This window comes from Hypomesus transpacificus, chromosome 10 (genome assembly GCF_021917145.1).
Source record: "Hypomesus transpacificus isolate Combined female chromosome 10, fHypTra1, whole genome shotgun sequence".
NCBI classification, from domain to species: domain Eukaryota; kingdom Metazoa; phylum Chordata; class Actinopteri; order Osmeriformes; family Osmeridae; genus Hypomesus; species Hypomesus transpacificus.
In genome coordinates this window covers 1,874,395-1,896,264 of record NC_061069.1, presented here as the reverse complement: position 1 = coordinate 1,896,264, position 21,870 = coordinate 1,874,395, and the positions used below count along the sequence as shown (strand labels likewise).

The 21,870-nt window shown below is 39.0% G+C and overlaps 1 protein-coding gene across 1 annotated transcript in view; it reads left to right on the top strand.

The window, feature by feature from the left end:
- Positions 1–20,666, top strand: part of st18 (ST18 C2H2C-type zinc finger transcription factor) — a 31,770-nt gene extending 11,104 nt beyond the window's left edge. The window contains exons 3-22 of the mRNA XM_047027648.1: positions 2,067–2,118; positions 3,044–3,074; positions 3,478–3,665; positions 7,205–7,918; positions 8,753–8,887; positions 9,729–9,819; positions 9,927–10,019; positions 10,685–10,896; positions 11,322–11,524; positions 13,290–13,523; positions 14,003–14,112; positions 14,781–14,843; positions 15,150–15,218; positions 15,418–15,480; positions 15,758–15,838; positions 17,423–17,644; positions 17,807–17,895; positions 18,023–18,126; positions 18,215–18,361; positions 18,492–20,666. Of these exons, the coding sequence (XP_046883604.1) occupies positions 2,067–2,118; positions 3,044–3,074; positions 3,478–3,665; positions 7,205–7,918; positions 8,753–8,887; positions 9,729–9,819; positions 9,927–10,019; positions 10,685–10,896; positions 11,322–11,524; positions 13,290–13,523; positions 14,003–14,112; positions 14,781–14,843; positions 15,150–15,218; positions 15,418–15,480; positions 15,758–15,838; positions 17,423–17,644; positions 17,807–17,895; positions 18,023–18,126; positions 18,215–18,361; positions 18,492–18,632 (3,042 nt within the window). The 3' untranslated portion in view covers positions 18,633–20,666. The remainder of the gene's footprint in view (positions 1–2,066; positions 2,119–3,043; positions 3,075–3,477; positions 3,666–7,204; positions 7,919–8,752; positions 8,888–9,728; positions 9,820–9,926; positions 10,020–10,684; positions 10,897–11,321; positions 11,525–13,289; positions 13,524–14,002; positions 14,113–14,780; positions 14,844–15,149; positions 15,219–15,417; positions 15,481–15,757; positions 15,839–17,422; positions 17,645–17,806; positions 17,896–18,022; positions 18,127–18,214; positions 18,362–18,491) is intronic.
- The last annotated feature ends 1,204 nt before the right edge of the window (positions 20,667–21,870 follow it).

Sequence of the window (21,870 nt, the reverse complement as noted above, 5' to 3'; positions counted from 1 at the left end):
TCCTAATGCAGTAATGCGGATGTAGTCTGGGTGATAGTTGGTAAACAGCATAGCTAATGGCAGAGGTCATTAGGATGCATTGAATAAGCAGCATGTTGGGCTAAGTCACGTGGGTGCTTGGCTGACCCCTGGTAACATCAGACGGGGATGTTGTTTCTGTATGCAGAGATGTGGGCGGTGCGCGGACACAGTGTTGGATATTGCTGAATCCGCTTCTTTTTTTCCATACCATAGGCTTTCTCTAAAAAAGTGGCATAATTCACTGCAGGTTGAAATGATCTAAAGTCTGAAGGGATCGTGCATCCAAACTACAGATCCCATGATCCAACCCTAACCCCAAACACAACCATAACTAACCCTAACCACACCTGACTAAAATTCCAAGTGGCCAACAAATCAAATGTAACTGTCGTGAGGTGTTCGGTATGACAATGTGTGTTTTCCTATATCAAGATGAAGGCACACACAAATCCTAGCCCCAGAGCATAGAAAACATTCAAACACAAACCTTTTCCTTATTTGATCAGAGTTCATGTATTTGTTTTTTGTGTGTAAAAACGCCCTCAACATGGTGCTCTGTCTCCATGACGCTTCAACTCACTACTGGATGTTCTCCCTCATAAGTACTCACTTTGACCTTGTGAGTGTCTAATAAAGCTTTTCTCACAGTGCCATTACCTCTTGTTCTTTTTGAGGAATTAAATCTAGTTTGGAGTTTGTGAAGGACCATCAGTAGCTCTCGTCACGAGAGTGTAAAGAGTGCACGCTCTGTACCCTCACAATGCAAAAACATGAGGCTTCGGTGGCAAGGGGTTTTTTATGCCTGACAGTCTTAGCTTATTTGGGAAGCTGAATTGCATTGCAGTAGATTTGATCAGCTTTTTGGCATTTGAGGTGAATGTGCATCCCTCCCCATATCACCTTCCAAACAATATAAAATATGTCATAAAATGATTTAGGGTAATAACTTGACTTAATTCTCATTTTTAAAATAGGCATGGCAAAATTAACATGAGTCTGAAACCAACAGATTTACATAATGACTTTTACCTCAGTAACATAGAGGTGCTTAATGTGGACATATAAGTCAAACTGTGATATTTAAACAAGTGTACTGATAACATCATTTCAATTTCAACTAATTAATTTGCTCTCGTTGGTGTTGAATACATTTCACACTGACTTTTTTGGGTAAAAGCTGTGTTTTAAAAAGAAAAAAAAATCATTACATGTGAGAGAGTGTCCTTGTTTCTACTCGTGTGATGTGGAAAGTGTTCCAAACTAATCAACAGCATTCGTTTTTACAGAATGTAATCTATAGTGTTTGGGTGTTGTTTATCTCAATAGGCTGTAGTAATCAAAAGTAATGAACCTATTATGAGCAGGACCTCAGAGGAGCTGGCGTGGCATTAAGAGTGTGGCACATAAAAGGTTTATTAAAGGAAATTAAGGTCCATCACTGCCACACCTGCTCCCCTATTATAAATGTATGACAGGTCAGTGCCTTCAATCACAGCAGCAAACCAGAGAGAGGAGTCATGTTTCCCATTACCAGGAAAAGTAACAGCATATCCTATGACTCATAGATTTCACTGGCCTGTGACCACTATACACCACCATCAGCCTGGAATAATTATGTTTAATAGGTTTTATTTGGGATCCACACACGAGCAATGGTGGAGGGAGAGTGGCTGGATTTTAACAACTATTTTTGGTCGGAACACACGTTGTGTAGCACCACCACAACCACTCACGCTTTAATGTCGTTATTTAGCATTGTTGTGTTTTTCTCACCTCAGAAATGTTTGTTTTGTTTTGCCTTTGTTACACCTTCAGTTTAGTAATTTGTGGCATTTGTGATTTTCTACATGTTGTTCATAGTCACAATGATTTAAACATGACATTATCGTCCAGACGGATTGAGCATTATTGTATTGCCTACAAATACTTAAGAAATCAGTACCAAGTTTATTTCATTTCCCAATTTAGTGGCAAACATTCTCAGATTTTTATCATGTCTCTTGAACAAGTATCAAACATATTGCACATCAATGTTGTCTTTACAGATGGATTCTGAGGGAGAAGACTGCACACTTCAGACATGTATCAACAGCCAAGGTGAGTAGCTTCTGCACCATCTATGCCTTGCCATGGAATCACAGGTGGAAAAGTCGTTTTATTCAGTGATTCACACACATATTCCACTTACAGCCATGAGATAGGAGAGGGTTGGATCAGTTCAACAATCCAACGTCGCAGCTGTCAGCTTTATACGTCATCTTACCAATTTGAAGAGCACCGCATTGCCATTATATTGTTCAGAGGGGAATTACTTCATTAAATTGAAACACTGGCTCAAATTAGTTAAGGAGTGCATATATATTGTGTGATTGAAAACCTCTAGACAGAGTTTGTCATTATGCAAGTGTTCACAGCCTCTGAGGCCTGAATGTTCACTCTGGAGCTCATCACTACGTCTGGGAAATTCATCTGGGCTTTATTATTAGTTGTGCTTCATGGGAATACATTGTAACCTGTGAATGAGATTTGCATAGGCCTCTGGGAAAATCAATTTACCTTTTTAGATCATGTTGTCAAAGCAGTGGCGAGGATGAGCTACAGCGCTGTGCTTTGCTGGTCTAATAAAAAAGGGAGGATTGAGTCAGGTGCTTTTCAACATAACTCAGGCCTCAAGTTCATGAATTTGGTTCAATACAATGGTTTTGATGCGTAAACTATTTAGCAAATCCAGTTTTGTGAAAGGGGAAAAAATATGCCTTTTGATCAGATGGAGTTGAATGTTTTGTCGTTGTTTGCGTGTTTAACATCGGACACAAACCAAAGTAAGGTGTTAACACTGATACCCCTGTTAACATAGGCATTGCATAATTTCCCAACTGGTTATCCAGGTAGGGATTTTTATCTTTGATCAGGATTGTGTCTCGCCGTAGACAGACGCTGGCAGAGCCTGAGTCACCTACTCTAGTGGAAATACAAACACCACTATTTACTCTCCACATCTTTGCTCTGCTTCTGTTTACAGTTCCAGCTGACTGCATCCTTAAAACTCCCAGGTAAGGGTTCACAACCTTTCTTTAAAAGAAGGCATGAAAGAACCATACCAACCCAATTACTATTCTTCTGATGAATGAAAATAGCATTATTTTTATCGGTCCCTTCAAATTAGTAAAGCTTTTGAAATTAGGGTATGATTGTTTATCCTTAAAACGGCTTTTGTATTTTCTCAATGTTTTGTGTTGAATGTTTCTTTCATTCATGCTAAGAAATGAACTTAGATTTGAACAACTTAGACAAACCGACACAATGTACTTGTACAAACGGTAATATGGGGATGTTCCCTTGGTGAACCGACAGTCTCCAAATTAAGCACACTTCACAAGTTTAAGCAAAGTTGGAGGCTCAACTAATTGTTGACCTAATTGCTCCTTTCTTATTCGTCCCCCGGCAATCCCCCAGCAAATATGGGCCCATGGTAAGGAAGAGGAGCGCCCAGGAAAGAGTGCAGGGTGCCCCTGTCAACAAGAGAAAGTCTCTGTTGATGAAACCTCGGCATTACAGCCCCAGCGAGGCGTGTGAGGAGGAGAGCGAGGACCTGGCGCAGCCACAGGACAAAGAGGAGCTGAGGAACATTGACACTCCAGCAGGTAAACAGATGTCCTGTTGTTTTGTCTGTTTTGATGAACAATTGACGCTGAATTTTAAAATCCCATCTGTTGCATTCATATTTTCCTCCCCCTGCCATCAGCCAGCAGCCACAGTCATTGTGCACTGGAAGTGAAAGACTACACTGCTGGGTCCACATTAGTTGTGTCTCACGTCCTCAGATTGAAGTTTTGACAGCAGATCTGCCATGATATTTTTGGCATGGTTTCCCCGCCTTTTTTGATGGGGCCAGATTTTACACTCCTCATTTGCTTTTTGTGCAGCATGTTTTTTTTATCCTTTGAAATATGGTTGAATGGTATAAAAATTAAAAACTGAAAGGTTGTCAGCTTTGGGCGTCCTTAATTTGAATCAAAGCAGTTCATTGTTTTTTTGTTTTCTTAGTGTCGTTGAGTAACAGTCCCTACAGAAAGGTGTGTAGGTGGTACAGTGGTTTGACAAACTCATAATATTTTATGCCAAATTAAGTGCCTAATTTCTATGTCTTCTTGCATGTGAATTCCAGTAAAACATAATTTACAAAAAGCATAAACTCATTGCATCGGTATTAATAATTAATTGGATATTTGTAGCAAATTAATTGTTATCAGAAACCGTTATAAATGTTTTTATTTCATTTTCGTCTTATCTAATGGCAAAACATTTCTCTTTGCTAATGAATTTAATTTTGCACATTTTGGCAACAATACCCATGGTTTACATGTGCATTCTCATTCACTATAATCTGCACTTATTTGGTATATTTTTAACGATGTAACTAAGCAACAAACGTAATTGTCCCTTTCCAAAGCTTTTGTTAGGCCCTCTTACACAGTCCAAATATACATAATTAGGCATAATGTCTACAGCTCATTATAGTACACATGTGGGTAGTTAAATGGACCTAGAGAGTAGCTCAATGAATTGTGTGGACTCGTTGGAGATGGAATTTATTTGTTTCCGAGGTTCATATTACATTACAATTATTAGTGTAATTCACATTTTGCTATCAGTATTTTTGTGAAAACTTTCTCTGAAAACCGTGCCTTACCCTTGCTCTCTCAAGCCTGTATTTTTCTGCTGAGAGGTGCTCTTAACCATGAATTTACTGTCACAAAATCAAGATACAGTCAGTCCCAAAACCTCTGAAAACATACTGAGATGTTCAAAACACTTGGTTCTATCCTGTTTCTTTGTAAGGCAGCATGATAGTGAATTCTGAACAGTGAAGTGAAAGAAAAAACTATTCTGCTGTGGCATGTCCTTTAAATTTTTGCAAAAAGAGGGAAAATAAGCCCATCATTTGTTGGAGCTACATTACTTGCAGCTCCAGCCAAGTTCCAACCCTGCAGCACAGCGTCAGTAATGGCTATTCTGGAGTACAAACTGTTCACCTGTTCCAACACACAAACCACAGGAGGGAATCCAAGTTTTTTCCCCTAGTCTTTTCAGTGCACTCTGCATGTGTGTGTGTGGAGTGTGTGTTCCAGGCTTGTGCATCCATCTGGATGGAAAACAAGTTCTCTCTGCCTGCAACACTCATCATAACTGAGCGTAGCTGACTAACTTTTAATCTCTGTTGAACAGAGGGCTATTTATACACCTCTATTAAATAGGAAATATCTCCAGCAACAGGGTCTGGATCAAAAGCTTCGTCAGCACACACATCAACTTCTCTTTTAAATGATTCAAAGATAAGTTCTTCATCCAACTACATCATATGCTCACTTCATTGTGTTCATGTAGCAAACAGTACATGTACGCATTTTGCACAATATGCCCCAAATCCACGCATGCCAGAAGCCAGATTCTTTCCTAACCAAGGGTACCTCATTTTCATCAGAGCGGCAGTACAGTTCTGCTAGCGTTTAGCAACTCTTTTTTTAGGGGATTAGGTTTTGTACTATGGCCTTTAAAAACTAGTGACTCCGGGGTAATGCCAATAGCTGTGTCATCTGTAGCCTGAATTATTCCCAAATCTATCAGCAACCTATCAAATGGCACGCTTCTGTGGGCTACTTTTGGTTTGGTCTGTGACGTCTAGCCACTTAAGAGGATAGCACTACAGTACAGCCCTACTTATGATTATATTGGAGTAAAAACCCCTTTTGGCCCTTAAGAACTTAAGCCACAGAATAAGTTTCAATGGTTTTGGTGGATCAAGAGAGATTTTATTGGATCAATCCAGATGACAGGTCACCATTGTTAATCATTGACCGTGACTGAATATAATCAGGGGGTGTTACTCAATAAAAGGTCTTTTGAAATGCATTTTTGGGGGGCTAATGACTTTCTTTAACTGTTCCACTTAAAATGATCAGACTTATAGATAGATACAAAATTCTAGTCACACAATTCTGGTGCAAACATAATTCATGTGGATATCAATAAAGGAAAAGTATTTCTTCATTAAATGATCACCTTTTTTATGTTCTTGAGATGTAGAAGTAGTTGAATGACAACATAACTACAAATAAATGAACAACAGATGTGTGTTTACCTTTAATACACTGCCGTCTGTCTTCATAAAATGTATATTGCTGTGAAATATGCAGACCAACTGACTTTTGGGGTACCTTCTGTGTAGTTTGTTATCAGGAACATTCTCCACCCTTCCTCTGTCTGTTTAGTTTGTTATATCAGGAACATTCTCCACCCTTCCTCTGTTTAGTTTGTTATATCAGGAACATTCTCCACCTTCCTCTGTCTGTTTAGTTTGTTATATCAGGAACATTCTCCACCTTCCTATGTCTGTTATATCAGGAACACTCTCCACCTTCCTATGTCTGTTTAATTTGTTATATCAGGAACATTCTCCACCTTCCTCTGTCTGTTTAGTTTGTTATATCAGGAACATTCTCCACCCTTCCTATGTCTGTTTAGTTTGTTATATCAGGAACATTCTCCACTTTCCTCGTTCTTCCTGTGTGCACAAATATGGGTCCTTCAATGTTTTTTTGTACGAGTGGAAGAATTTTAATATCAAAAGATTGTAAAGCCCTGCTTGGCTTACACTTGGTAACTACTTAGAACCTATGTTCAGTGTGACAAGCAGTGCAAATCCTGTCATAATCGGGTCCTTCTAAATCCGTATCAAGTTGTTGTGTTCTGATTTGAGATGTCGAAGAAGAAGAAGACAATTTTGTTCTTCATATCTAGGTTTCATGTCCAACTAGCCAAAATAAGTATCAGATCAGTTATCTAAGATGTACTTGAGGGAATTGCTTGGAAATCATGCAATGCACGTGACACGTACTATTATCATTTTCATAACCCTACATCTTTTTACAATCCTCTTAAAGGCCATTTCAACTAGCAAACATGTTTTTCCAAGATGTTGTAACATGTAAAAGTGTCACCAAAATTGAAACCTTGAAAGGCTTTACAAACGATTATAAGAGAGCTCAATAGAGGACATGCAATATTGTTTTTCTATCTCTGTGTAACTGCATGATCACTGAAGAGTATGGCGTTGAAACAGGTTGCTCAGCCTTAACAACAGAACAAGACCATAAATTGAATTTTTCCTCTTGTTTCGTAGACGGAGATGTCGAGACACTTAAAGGGGCGCCCAACAGAAATGGTTGCCTCCATCCAAAGGAGTCCCAGGATTCCTTTGGATGGTCTGAAGTTGAGGCAGACGACTCCCCTGGATGTGAGGCTGCATCCTCTGAAGCTCTGCTGGATGAAGACACCGGGGAGCAAAGGAACGAGGAGGAAGACCAGGACCGAATGAGTCTGAGCTGCAGTTTGTCACCACACAAGAGCCCGTACGGAGACAGCAGAGAGGACGAGTGGGAGCCTCTGTCTCGCACAGTCAGACTGGGCGCTTCAAACAGCAGCCCGTCCAATCACACCCAAGACCTCTCGGTGAAGATGGGCCAACACATGCAGGAAGACCCTGACTTAGAACTGAGAAACTCCATGGGTCAAGCAGGCCCTTTCCAGGTTGAGGCACTGAGGTACCGGCAAGCCCCAAGTGAGGAGGACAGTGAGGGGGAGCCAGAGGTGGAGAGACCCCCCCGGCTGGAGGCCTGGAGTGTGGGCCTCCAGGAGAGAGCTCTGGAGATGGACAGGGGGAGGATGAACCTGAGCCTCCTGGAGCAGGCCATGGTCCTGCAGTCAGAGCAGAGGCAGGTGCTCCACCACGCCTACAGGGAGATGGACAGATTCCTGCTGGAGCAGATGACCAATGAGAGGAGGCACCAGAGGCTGCTAGATGTTGATGCAAGAGTGGGTTACCATGGAGGCAAAGGTACAGTTGATCATTGATGATATCAAATTGATTCAAATATGTGTATCACTATTAATTGCTATATCCTATAGTATTTGTTGTCATTTGTTGTCATTGTGAACCCATGGTTTGATGACCCTTGACATAGAGTAGAACTTTTTAATTATTTTCAAAGTTCAATTTAGCAATAAATAAAGCTAAGCACTTACCTTAAGTATGGGTGAGACATGACATCTTTATTTTCCATTCAGATATGTATCTTATAATTTCAATGATGAGGCATTTTGAAGCATAAAAAAAAGAATAAAGAACTACATTTGGAGGAAATCAGGAGTAGGGGAATCCTCTTAAGTACTAAAACATTTTGGCAACAAATGAAGTAATAAATTACCAGACTAAAAAAGAACTTACATTTCTGATGGAATTGCTACTACTCAGAATATTGAATTTTGATAGGAATCAACTGGATATTTAACCATGACCATAAGTCTTAAATCCTCCCAAAGTACCTCTCATGTTTTCCTCTGATTCTTCAAATGACTGCAGCTAAATGTATAATCCTGATGTAATCTTTCAATGGTCAGCATGGGCATTAAGAAGTGGATGCCCTGTGTTGAACTGCAGCCTTAACTAAAATGACAGATTAATAGAAGCATTTTGCTAAACATTTCTGGCTTTTCATGATACTGCAATCCGTCTGCTTCACCTGACAGTCTGCCACCTTCCAATGGAAACCTTTCCACTTAACCATTCTTAAATAATATTTTTGTATTCTAAAATGTTTTAGTTGCACATACCTTTATCATATCTTAATATTCCCTAGTCGTATTAAATACAATCTTCCTGTGTCTCCAGACTCCCCACGAACAGATAAGAAGGATATCAGGTGCCCAACCCCTGGTTGTGATGGAACTGGTCATGTGACTGGTCTGTATCCTCATCATAGGAGTCTGTCTGGATGTCCCCACAAAGTCAGAGTTCCCCCAGAGAGTGAGTCTACAAACAGACACAAACACAACAGCACACCAACAAAGTATTATTTAAATTGCATACAAATAAAATAACATTCCATTTGCCATTTTGGCATGTGCGCAGTTCCATACAGTATTATTATATTATACTTGTCACCTATGAACCCTCATTTTTTCTCCCTCTAATGTTAGTTGTAATTACTGAATATTGAAAATGTTTTTTATTTTTTATTTTTTTTAATTGGTGATGTTTGAATCATTTAATGTAACATAACAAACATTCAACATTAAACAGTTATGTTACAAAAGGAACAGAAAAAGTAATTAACTTTTTTCAGTATGAAAGCATGTGCTCTTAGGCTGGAGGCTGTATTTGCAAATCAAAGGACTTTCGAACACTGTATTGAAAAATAGACAACTCTAGCAAATGAATTGGAAAATATGGGCAGAAAACATAACTTCCTTTGGATAGAGAGTAAAACTCTTTACAATGTGGCATTTGACGGAATGAATCAACTGTTTTGTGTTACATTTTCCTTTCAGTTAAGCTTTTTTCTTTGAGACCCACAAATACATAGTAGATGATACATCACTCACACAGTGAATAGTATGCTTTTCTCTGTGTTAACACAACAGTAACCACGGTTTATCAATAGCTCCAGGGCCATCAGAACATGACAACTAAAATGATCGATAAATACATTGATTCGTTTTAGCTGCATGTCCCATTTGAAAGTGACACACAAACTAAATGCACTTAGCAGCTTTCTAACTAATCAGTGTAAATAAATTAGTATCTTATCATCCTTTGGTCCATCAACCCGATAATGGAACTACCTTTTATTTGGTCCTGTCCACAGTCCTGGCTATGCACGAGAACGTTCTCAAGTGTCCTACCCCTGGGTGCACAGGAAGAGGCCATGTCAACAGTAACCGCAGCACCCACCGGAGGTACAGCCACTGGGGCAGGGCATTAGAACCTGCACTGTAAACAGACAGTACTCCTAAACAGACAGACAGAGTCCCAACATTGGACTAATGTGTTTAACTCCCTCCAGTCTTTCAGGCTGTCCCATCGCTGCTGCAGTTAAGGTGCCCAAACCTCAGGAAGAGAGCCCCAGGTGTAGACCAGGGCCTGACCGATCGCCCAGGTATGATGCTGATATACTTGACTGCAATGCTGCATCTCACTCTTTTTTCCTGTGTGTAAAATTGTTGTATTTATTTAAATGTGATGACATCGTGGATCCGACGCTAGCTTTGTAACAGCAGGTCCAGAACACACACTGCATGTTGCAGTTCTGTATGTGGGTTCATTACGTGTTTTCTGTGTGTGGGGAAACCACGTCCAAAAACCTTTTTAAAAATAAAGAATAGATGAAAAGTGCACAGATATACAGACTAATACCAAGAAACTGACAAACACTATTCCCAAGATTCACAAACATGGTTTCACATTTGTCACACTTTAACAATGCTCCAGGGTCCAATGGGATCCTTTCTATTAAGAAAATAAAGCAGCCCAAGCCTTTGTTCCTTCCAGATAAATCACAGGCAGAATGCCCACCCATACTAAATTAATTAGTTTGGCAACATGTCTGGAAACCCACCATACAGATTAGATCCATGAGGAAACATGAGTTATGAAGAGACAAGAATATTATCCAAACTACAATATTCAGTATTGAATTTGCTTCTTCAGAACAACCTGTGGACATGACAGTTATGTTTTATTAAATGTACAGTAATGATTCCCCAAACCTAACACTGTCCTAAAAAACCTTCTTCTTCTCGTTTTCAATCCCTCTGCATCCAGACCTCTAGGGCTGGTGAACAAGTTTGAGATGAATCAATTTAGCTACAAGTTCCCCCATCCTGTGGCTGCCTTGCAAGCCAACCTCAGCAAGGACATGGACAAATACAGCAAGATCCGCTTTGACTACGCCAGCTTTGATGCACAGGTCTTCGGCAAACAACCCCTGATGGCACCCAACCAGGACCAAGAAATCGCTTCACACTTCCCTGACTGTGAGTTTCGCACGTTTTATTAGATTCAAAGGGATAAATCTGCTGTTCCAATAGCAACATGTTATGGAACATAAGAGTGATTCTTCCCCGACACATCTCTTTCCTGCAACAAATGTTCTGTGCTATGGAACATAATGTAAATGTTTAAATTCAGCATTCGAAGTAGCCAGAGTTCTCGACAGATCCACCGCACTCTGATCGAGTTGGAGAGAATTCACATGAACATGTATTCCCTGGGAAGATAATTTTTTGCATTGTACAAATAGTGCACATAGCATATGCAACAGCAGGTATAACGGACTAGAAGTGCACCGTTTTAACAGTACTTCAGTGGTTTTCATTCATTAAGAAGCCAAAACGACTTCCCTCACTCAACATTTCTCAGTGATAACCCATCAACGTAGATGTTGTGTGGTGTTCCTCAGCTCCGCTGCAGTACCCTGGCTTCCTGGGCTCTCCTGGGACAGGCCTGCCCACGCCCGGAGCTCCTAGCCCACCCAACCATTACAAAACAGGAAGTGAGGTGCTCCAAGCCTCGGCCGCCACTGCCGCCATCCTTAACCTCTCCACCCGTTACCGGAACAACATGGAGGCTGTCACCGGCCGGCCCCTGGCATCCTCCACAAAGGTAATCTAATTAGACCACTTGGAAAGGTATTTATGTGGTCATTTTAAAGCAACTCTGATTTGTGTATAAAAAGAAAGAAAACATCAAAAGACGGGTTTTGGCAAAGGAAGCTGTGTCTCCGGAGGGAGAAAGGTTTTCCCAATAAAGCTTTAATATACACAAAAGGACATTTGTGTAATCGCATCAAAAGAAGAAAATATAATCAACCTTCGTTCTCAATTAGAATTTTAAGATTTTTTGTGAAACAGGCTTTAATGTATTTAGTTGGACTCTGTGAAAGTGTGCCTTGTCTGCTACAGATGTCATGCTTTGCAATATACAGTATAAGCTGTGCACATCAGATGGTCTATAAAAGTAAAGTAAGAGTGGATTAAATCAATAATCTTCAGGACCTATTTATTAGGTGAAATCTTCTCATTCACACAAAAAGAAAAATCCCTGACCAATTACGTTTAGACTAGTTTAAACCTCAAACTCTTTTGTGTTGCTGGGAAACCTGGATGGGACACAATGATTTTTCAAAATTCATATTATTCGGTGGCCTTTCAGTGAATGTGCGCTGACAGATTGTCAGCTGAAATTAGTCACAAAATAATGCCCCTGAAAGTAATTCATGGCAGAATGTTGATCATATCCTGGGAGATAGGAACAGTACTGTACATAGATGATTCAAGTTTCCACACCTACACAGCACAGCGCCCTGTTTTGCCAGCACGGGGAGCTGAGAACATGGCCCTGTACCAGGTACCAATCCACTGGATGAATAAAACAGTGTTAGCAAGTTAATCATCTGTTCTTCTCTGCAGTTGACTAGTCCTGCATGGTGGGAGTCTGGTGGTTCTGAATGTGCCCACTCAAGATGTATGTTTAGATACGAATAACAGACACTTTTCTTTTCTCAAGTACCTAGACAGACGATGATGATAGGGGGATAAAAATGTAGGGGAAAAAATTAAGAAAAAGGAGCATGTAAACTGTGTGTGTAAAGTGAGTATGGTCAAAACAAGCTTTGCAAATAGTGAAATAACTAATTGAATCTGTCTTATACCTAAATGCATTTACTTTAATGTTATTTTAACATCACCACATGCACAGATAATTAAAGTGGACAGTCACATGAAACCTTTAATTAATTTGAAAGGCTCTCCTTTGTTACAAAAATAATGGAATATATGATTTAATGAGACATGTGTTGAATAATTGGTTTCATTTGTAGACAGGATTTTGGCATTTAATGAGGTAAAACTTTTAATGCTCTAAAACCATGACCATAAGCACAGTAGCATTTTTGCATGGGGCAAGTAACACATCTGTCAGTGAGAAACTTATGCTACATTAAGCTTTTTAATTTTTGTTTTAATGGTGATGACCTAAAACCAGCAACCCCCAGCTGCCATTATGGTTGTGTGTCCTAGAAAACAGATGACACAGCTGTCACTGAAAAACTATACACCAGCGATTATTATGTTCAACAGAATTAATGCTGGCTTAATGCTGTACTTTGCCAAGAGTAAGATAATCACAATGTTTTTTATAAGTCTGTAATGTATGCAAAGGCATTTGAAGATGTATTTCAGATTTACAAAGTCATTTTCAGAATAGGACATAACTCACATCAGGATCAAAGCAGGCATATCATGACAGGGCTCAGTAATAGTTCCCTCTTTAAATGGTCCCTTGACATGATGTATGTTTTTGCCATCGGACAGCCAACTCTTTTGTCCCAGTGAAACGTTGGCGTGACTTTGGCCTCTTCCACTTGCAGGATGTGCCCATCGAGGTGGATGAAAACGGCACTCTGGACCTGAGCATGAAGAAGGGCAGGGGCAGTATGACACCCAAGGTGCCTTTAGGAGACGCCCTGACTCCTCCTGACTCCTTTTTGTCCCGGGCCGGAAGTGTGCACATCAACCCGGCCCTCTACCAGGTTCTCTGTGAGAGAGAGGCCTGGGACACCCCACTGAACTTCAGCAAAGCACAAGGCATGCAGGATAGAGAGGTACTGGAAGACCACCGTTTGGTCACCTGTTGGTTTTATCTGTTGCCAGTGACTGCAACACATTATATATGTGAATCTCTCATCTCATGGAATGGTTTTCTTTTTTCCTTAACATTTTGCCGACACTGTTCAAAAGGCATCTGAGATTAAAGACATCTTTACAGCTGGCATTCCTTGTTTAAGCTGATCTAACAAAAATATTGTTTTTGCGGGAAGTAAATGTAAATGTAAGACATCTTGACTATCCATCATAAATACTGTGTCGAATAAATGTGACTTTAAATGGATGGATGGTTTACTTTAAGCATCCCTAAGCATAATCACCCATTCTGGGATGAAAACCCTGGAGCCTGTGTTTTAAGAGCATTACTGGGAAATTTCCATTGATAATTCACTTTTAGGTCATCATTGCACTTTTAGGTCAAGACTCTGACAGAATATGAGGGGGTTAAGGAGCTGTGCTTTGTGTCTCTAACCAGGAGGATTTTGACGATGCGTCTCTGGATGACCAACACTACCCCGGAGACGCAAGCATTTCAAGCCCCAAAAACAAGCTGCTACTAAGAGATGCCAAGAAGGAACTCATGAGGTAAATTGTCGTATCACCTTTTCTTCTTAAAGGGGAGGAATATACATCTTGAGGCATCTTTGTTCAGTCATCTGTCAGTAATGTGAATTTCCCTTTAAAAAGGTCAGTGGACAGATGGTCAGTATTAATAACAAAAGTGTCATTCCAGACCAGACCTTTGCTTAAATAGGGCAGTATATTTTAACTAAATTAGTTTAAGCTCTCTGGAATTCGCTAACCTAGCCTATCCCTTTATTGGATATCCCATTGCCCATGATATATTACATATCGTTGTGACTGGTATGTCTACAGGTACATGTGGAGAGGAAATGTATCTTATTAAAAGTGAGTTTTTCACGTGTACACACTGTACGTCCTCATGATGAGCTTACAACTCCTGACTTTGTAGTTAGACTGCATGTTCTACCAGTTAGGCTCTTGTAAATGGCTTTATGAAACCTTAGGAGACTGTAGTTTACTCAGCACACTTCTGTGTGGAGCAGATATGCGACACACGGTAAAAACCATCAGTGATATCGCTGAGTCGAATGTTGGGCATCCAAAACTTTCTACTAAATTTCCCTGCTGTACTAACTTTTTACCAACCCTGCTGTGTCATGTCAGAAGGTTTGGTGATGCTATTGGGGACCTTGTGCAGTGTGTCCTAAAGGGCTTCTGTTGTTTTGCAGCTGTCCAACCCCAGGCTGTGATGGCAGCGGCCATGTGACGGGAAATTATGCCTCCCATCGAAGGTAATTACACAAATATTAGCACCAGCAAGCAAGAATGTCCTATTTGATGACTCCTGTTCCTGTTGTTGTATGTTGATGAGTACCATGTTGCTAAAGGCTGTGAGGAGGGTCTGCCTTGGTAATTTTTGAAAGGGAAATAAGTGGACATTTGTAGCAACTACTTTCATTAGTTGAAATGTCAGACAGATAAACTTGCACAAGAGGGTGATGTGTGAATGTTTAGGGCTATAGAGAATGCCCTGTATCAGTCACTGTCAGGTAAAACATTTTAAAAATAGATCCTCAAACTGACCATTTCCTCTGCAGTGTGTCTGGATGTCCGCTGGCTGACAAGACGTTAAAATCACTAATGGCAGCCAACTCTCAGGAACTAAAGTACGTGTTGTGAGTGATTATCTTAATTTGTGACTACAACATGGCTGTGCCCATTACACTTTATAAATACTGGGTCTACTGGCCCAGTGGGTTACAAGTAAAGGGTTTGTGTTACATTTCATGCATGTGAACATCCCGCTGTTGTCACTGAGCTAGCACATAAAGATTGAACTTCCTTCTGGATCTCTTCCCCATGCAGGTGCCCCACACCTGGTTGCGACGGATCAGGACACGTGACTGGGAATTATGCCTCGCACAGAAGGTAGCTTTCTTATAGAGAATGAATGGAGTGTTGAAATCTAATGGTGTTCATATTTTTTTTATTTAATGGAGATGATTGTACAGATAAAGTAATGTGTGCTGAGTTTCTCTTGTTATGAAAAGAAAATACACAAAATTGTACTAACAGTAAATGACTTACGACATTAGATCTGAGAATGCTGTTAGGAGATACAGGAGTACAGTGTATGCTAAATTTGTATTTTAGCCCTACATAGTGTTCATTATTGTTAAACTGTATTGTCTCTAATCATTTTTAGTTTGTCAGGATGTCCACGTGCCAGAAAGGGAGGCTTGAAGCTTACACCAAACAAAGATGAAAAAGACGACCAAGAAATGAAGTAAGAGACGGTTGTTATGTGCACTTTTCTCGCCATCTTTTGACTAAAACACAATTGCAGTTTTGGTCTGTACTGAAGCTAAATTAATTGAATAATCTTATCACGCTGCACAGAGGGCATTATACCTGAAAGCCATTAAGTTATACAAAGGAAATTATTTCAGCTCATAACATTAGTAAATTATCCCTAAAGGATTAACTGCATGTGTATATTACATGTAAGAGTCGTTGTTATTTATTCAACTGACTTTGTCAAATATCTGGGATATTATATACCGTAATTTGTTTGTACGAATTCATACTTTTGTATGATAGCCCTCCTTGCAATTATACTGCTCTCTGATAAAGAAAGAAGTTGGATAAACGGCTTTAATTTAATTTAATTTATTTTTTACTTTTGAGTCCAAGCATTGCATTCACGGAAAGCTTCATTATTCTGGACACAATGGTCTTAGAAAAAAAATATAATGTAATTGATTGCTGCTGAAATCCAAAGTCAGATGTATTTGCCCCTGTTTTTTTCTACATCTGGACACAGATGATCTTTCTCTTTTTAATTATTAATGCAAGGCCAAGAGCTTAGGTATTAGACCTAGCATTAGATCTCATACACACTAAAAGAGAGTGAGAGAGTGTGTGAGAGAGACAGAGAAAGAGAGAGTATCTGTAATGTTACTAGATTGCTGTAAATTGTAGGCCATACGGTCATGATTCCATTGTACCAGTGTCTTGTCTACCTGTGCTGGTGGACAGGAAGTAATGGGGACCTGTGTTGTTCTGTCCTCTAAGTGCTGTTGCACTAGCCAGGAACAAAGTGCTAAAACAAGCTTTCCACAGTAGCACTCTAGAGTACATTCTCCATTTTGTATCATCTCAGGTTGCCTGTCACCTTTACCGGTAAGGGAAGAGGTCAGTCACCTCAAAATTACATTCTTTCACATGAGGGGATACATGACAATTATGTGTAATTCATGTCACTCCATTACTGACCTGTAGAAAACAGACCTGAAAATGCAATTACCCCAACTCTTAATTATATTCAACAAGACTTGTGCTTATGTTTTTGAGTACAAACATCAATAACCTCACATTGTATTCATTCATCAAAACAATATTTAACCTGAACTTTTTAGTGGATTAGCAACTTTTTGATACGATTATTTGAACAGGTTGTTGTGTTGTTTTGGTTTCCGTTTTTTTTAATCAGCATTTGGCTGGATTAATCAACATAATGGTTTATCAAATCTTCCGGTCTAGTTAGTGAGGGATGTTCATAAACTGTGAGAATCCTTCATTTTAAGCATGTTGGTTTGATTTGTGGTTTTAGGGGTTAAATTATAGCTTTCAGGGTTTCATGTGTTACATCACTTCAGCTCAACCAAAAAACAGGAATATTGCATTTTAGCTTCCTTAATCAGATTCACTTCAATAAATATTGGCTATCGTGTGGACTAGCATAACTCATAAATCCATATTTTATGAGTACTGCACATTATCAAGGGATTTAACACAACATGAGTCCACCAGGACTACAAAGTAGAGTACCCACAGTGCTGTAGTCTGACTCCTGTTTTGTCTCTGTTAGGTGTCCAGTAATTGGGTGTGATGGGCAGGGCCATACATCTGGCAAATATACATCCCATCGCAGTGCTGGGAGCTGTCCCCTTGCTGCCAAGAGACAGAAGGAGTCCTCCATCAATGGACTGGCTTTTCCCTGGAAGGCGTGTAAGCAGGAGCTGCCACACTGTCCCTTGCCAGGGTGCAATGGCCTCGGACACGCCAACAATGTGTTTGTCACCCATAGAAGGTAAGCCACCTTGTTCATTTTTCTGTCAAATCATGTTTGATGCCATTATCAACAGTGTTGCGTTCCTTTCTACAGTGCGTCTGTCCTGAAAGATACGTTGAGCCATCCACGCCCTCTAACCTTATATCAATTGTTTCTACTTTCTATTACTTTTTGAATTAGTTTGTCTGGATGCCCACTAAATGCTCAGAGCATAAAGAAAAAGCTGTCGGGAGAGGAGATGATGACAATTAAGCTAAAAGCCAGCAGTGGTAAGACTTGATGTTGTGTGGTGGTGCATACATTTCTATACATTGATTTTATAGCATATGTAATTGTTTTTTGTGGAATACAATGACACCATTGAAATATCATTGAAAAAAAAATTGTTTTGATCAGGAGTCGAAAACAAAGATGACATGCAACACTTGGATCATGAAATCAAGGAGCTGAATGAGTCCAACCTGAAGATAGAAGCTGACATGATGCAGCTACAGACACAGGTAAGCATCAACACCAAGGAACTGGCCACAATGTCTAACATTGAGTTTAGACACATCCATTTTGACAGGATTCTCTCCTCTCCGAAAGCAGATCTCGTCGATGGAATGCAACCTGAAGACAATTGAGGAGGAAAACAAGATGATCGAACAGCACAACGACAGCCTCCTAAAAGAGTTAGCTCGTCTCAGCCAAGCACTCATCAACAGCCTCACAGACATCCAGCTTCCTCAGATGGTACAGTACAGTAGACTTCTCACATCCATTCTGTTTTGATCTGATCCACCATATTGCAACAATGAGCATGACATTCCTATTCATTGTCATTATTCTTTGTTTACTAACAACGGAACATTTTGTGTTGCAGGGGCCCATCAGTGAACATAATTTCGAAGCCTATGTGAACACATTAACCGATATGTACAATAACTCGGAGCACGACTACTCTCCTGAGTGCAAGGAGCTCCTGGATAATATCAAACAGGCTATTAAGGGCATCCATGTTTGAGCTGTATTAAAGGCATCCATGTTTGAGCTGTAAAGCTACCAAAAGGTTTCTTTGACTTGGGATAATGGCACCTGTTATCTCAATTTTCTGGAGTGCTGGCTTGGTTGCATGTATAAGACAAGGCTTGGAAATGTGTTCGACATTTCTCCGTAAATACATTGCACTGAGAAATTTACCAGCAGAGATTTGTAACGCTTTTAACATTTCTGCATTCATGTTTATTCTGGTGAGATTTTACCCCCCTTGCACTTAATTATTTTATATGGTTTGCTTGATTTAAAGCTGTGTTTAGTTGATTTGTGTCACTCTTATATTATTGCTATTTATTATCTTTGTTTATCAATGTATTTATTTCAACAAATGTTTTATTTATTCCTATGATTGTAAATGCTAAATATTGGGAAATCCATTGACTTTCTGCACATTGTAAATTACATTAAAGCACATTCCAATATCAATCATAGCTCTCTTTCGCCACCTAGTGGTGGATAATTGATACAGCTCCCTCAAAACAATTAGAAAATCCCTTGAAGGTATAAAGCTACCAAAATAATACAGCAACAATATTTTATAATTGTTGCTTTGGCTTTCTATTTGTTATTGAAAACTGAATGTATGGGAAGCTCAAATGAACGCTAAAGATCAAAAATGCAATGCAAATGTACTGTACATCTCATGTTTATGGCTAAGGACCACTTCAGAGTCACATTCAGCCCTTGTCGAAATGCAACAATGTTTATTTCATTCAATGAACCGGATGTCATATTCAACATTGCATCACTTGTTACTAGAATAGAGCCAACTGACTGCACCAGGAAAACTGAAGTCCTTTGTGAAGATCTTTCTTTTTCTTCAACTATATAGATATTAAACTGCCTTCTGTGCACACACTGTGCATATATGTGCCTAAATGTAAATTAATACATAAAATATACAGTACTATGTTTTGTGGTAGGACAGTATTATGTGGATGGTGTCTACTTTATTATACAGTTCAATTATTTTCAAATGAGATAATGTTCCTAATGACTGTTTAAATGCCATTTCAGATATCTAAGCATTGTCTCTGTAGCTGTAATCTCAAAGTCAGGTCTTGAAGTATCACAGTTGAGATTGAACATTTTGTGCTTTTTTATATTTACTTTTTTGTCACTTATCGATTTAGCAGGAAGGCTTAAAGTAGAAACAACACAAACTATCATGTGGGCTGATAATGTGCATATTCTGTTTCTGTAAAGACACATTTGGTTATTTTGAGCCATATTTGATTCTAATTTCTACATTTGTTGAAATTTGGATAAAATATAATCATGGACAACTGTCATTACCATACGTTATAAGTTATATCACTTTCACTTATTGCAAAAAAAGAAACTAACATGATATTGGTGATTCTTGTTTATTTATTCACCTTTCTAACCAGATTGTGAATCAGTTGCACTTTTACGTTTGTGAGTTATCTATTGCCCTGGGGAACCAGAAAAAAAAGAAAAAACATTCTTGTTTTTGAGCCATTGCAATTGATGTCACAGTACACTGTTATTTACTGATTTGCATGGATTTATAGTCTTGAATACATTGAGTTGGACTTGATCGATTAATTTCCTAAAGAGAAAAAGGTGCGTATCTGCAAAAAAAAAGGAAAAACTCAAAATTGAGGACATGTTGAGATAAACAATTACTTTGTCTTTATCACAATTCTCAACATATTTTAGATCATTTCTAACATTAACACTCAAAACAGAATCAAATCTTTTGCTAACATTTTGTTGATTCATAATTTGTGATATTTAATTCCTATACCACACATTGTTTGCTCAGGAAGTTTTGTGAAGAATATTTATTTTTCCCTGTTAGTATTTGATGTTTTGTAATGTGAACTGGATTTTTTGTGGAATGATATTAGTATGATGAATCGCTATTGTACTTTTTTTCCTTTTTCATTAAAACGTAATGCTTTTTCAGTTCAAGTAGTTTGTAAATTGAAAGTTCCTATTACTTTTACTATTTCATAATAAGCAGATATGCGCTGTGTTGTACAGTTTATGTATGGTAGAAATAAACTTTTTAAATGGTTGTGTGATTCTTAAATAAAGCTGTATGAATATGTCTGCCACCAAAAATGTATACACCCCAAATGTCTTAACCGTAACCCTTACATTTGTTGAAAAATCTATTTTCATATATCCTATTATATTTCTATAGGTATTCTACATATAGAAAACAGACAGCCACTTCTGTATGTTAGCTCTGCTGTCACTCAGGTGGAAGCCATTTTCCCACTAAACCACTAAACTCATAACTGTAACATAACATAACTGTTTGTCTCAGAAGGGCCTGTGTGCAGAAAACCAGACAGCTCAAGTGTGACACCTGGTGGTTGATCTAATGAACACAAGGCATGTTGAGAAAAATACTTTAAAACAGACTTTACACTTTGAGCAGTTACCCTTCATGCCTCTCCTAAATTATGTTGTCATAATTGATCATACAGTCAAAAAGTTAATAAAAGTGAAGTAATGTTTTAGGAACTTTGGAGGGTACAAACATGTATGTACATGTACGAACATGTATGTAACACAAGACAACCTGACAAATTGCACTCTTAGACCTTCCAAACCCATTTTTGATGGCTATGAAATTCAAATAAATGTTGTCAACTCTTAAGGCTGCACATACAATTCTGCTTGCTTCATCAATGTTGATGTGGGCCCTGCCAAGTGGTGATACGTTTATAGCTTTCAAGGAAAGGTAACTCAAACTTCCTGAAAGAAAATGAGGACGCAATGTGCCCCCTTCCACCTTTCCTAAAAGAAGTTAGCAGACATTAAATAGGAACTTGGCAAAGGCTACTGACATGTCATCTTAAAACAGCTAAACACATTTCCAGGAGTTTGAGGGACTATAACATTAGATGTAAATAAATATAAATAACAACACCAGCAATGGGAATACAGTAACTTGAGCTATTTTTCCTCTTAAGGTAAGAAGGCCGGGGAACTAAAAGCACTGATGGCATTGTGTCAGGCCAGGTCAAGACTTGCCCTTAGCTCTCCAGGGGCTATAATGATCTGACAAGTGTGTGAGGTTTATTTTTTATTTTGATTACATAGATTTGGATGCAATTGAAGTCAAAAGTTGAAGTCAAAAGTTATGATAATAACTTTGTTTATAAGGGAAATATAGGAGATGTGTACATTGGGCCATTCAAGTTGGAATGACTAATGCTGAAGCTATC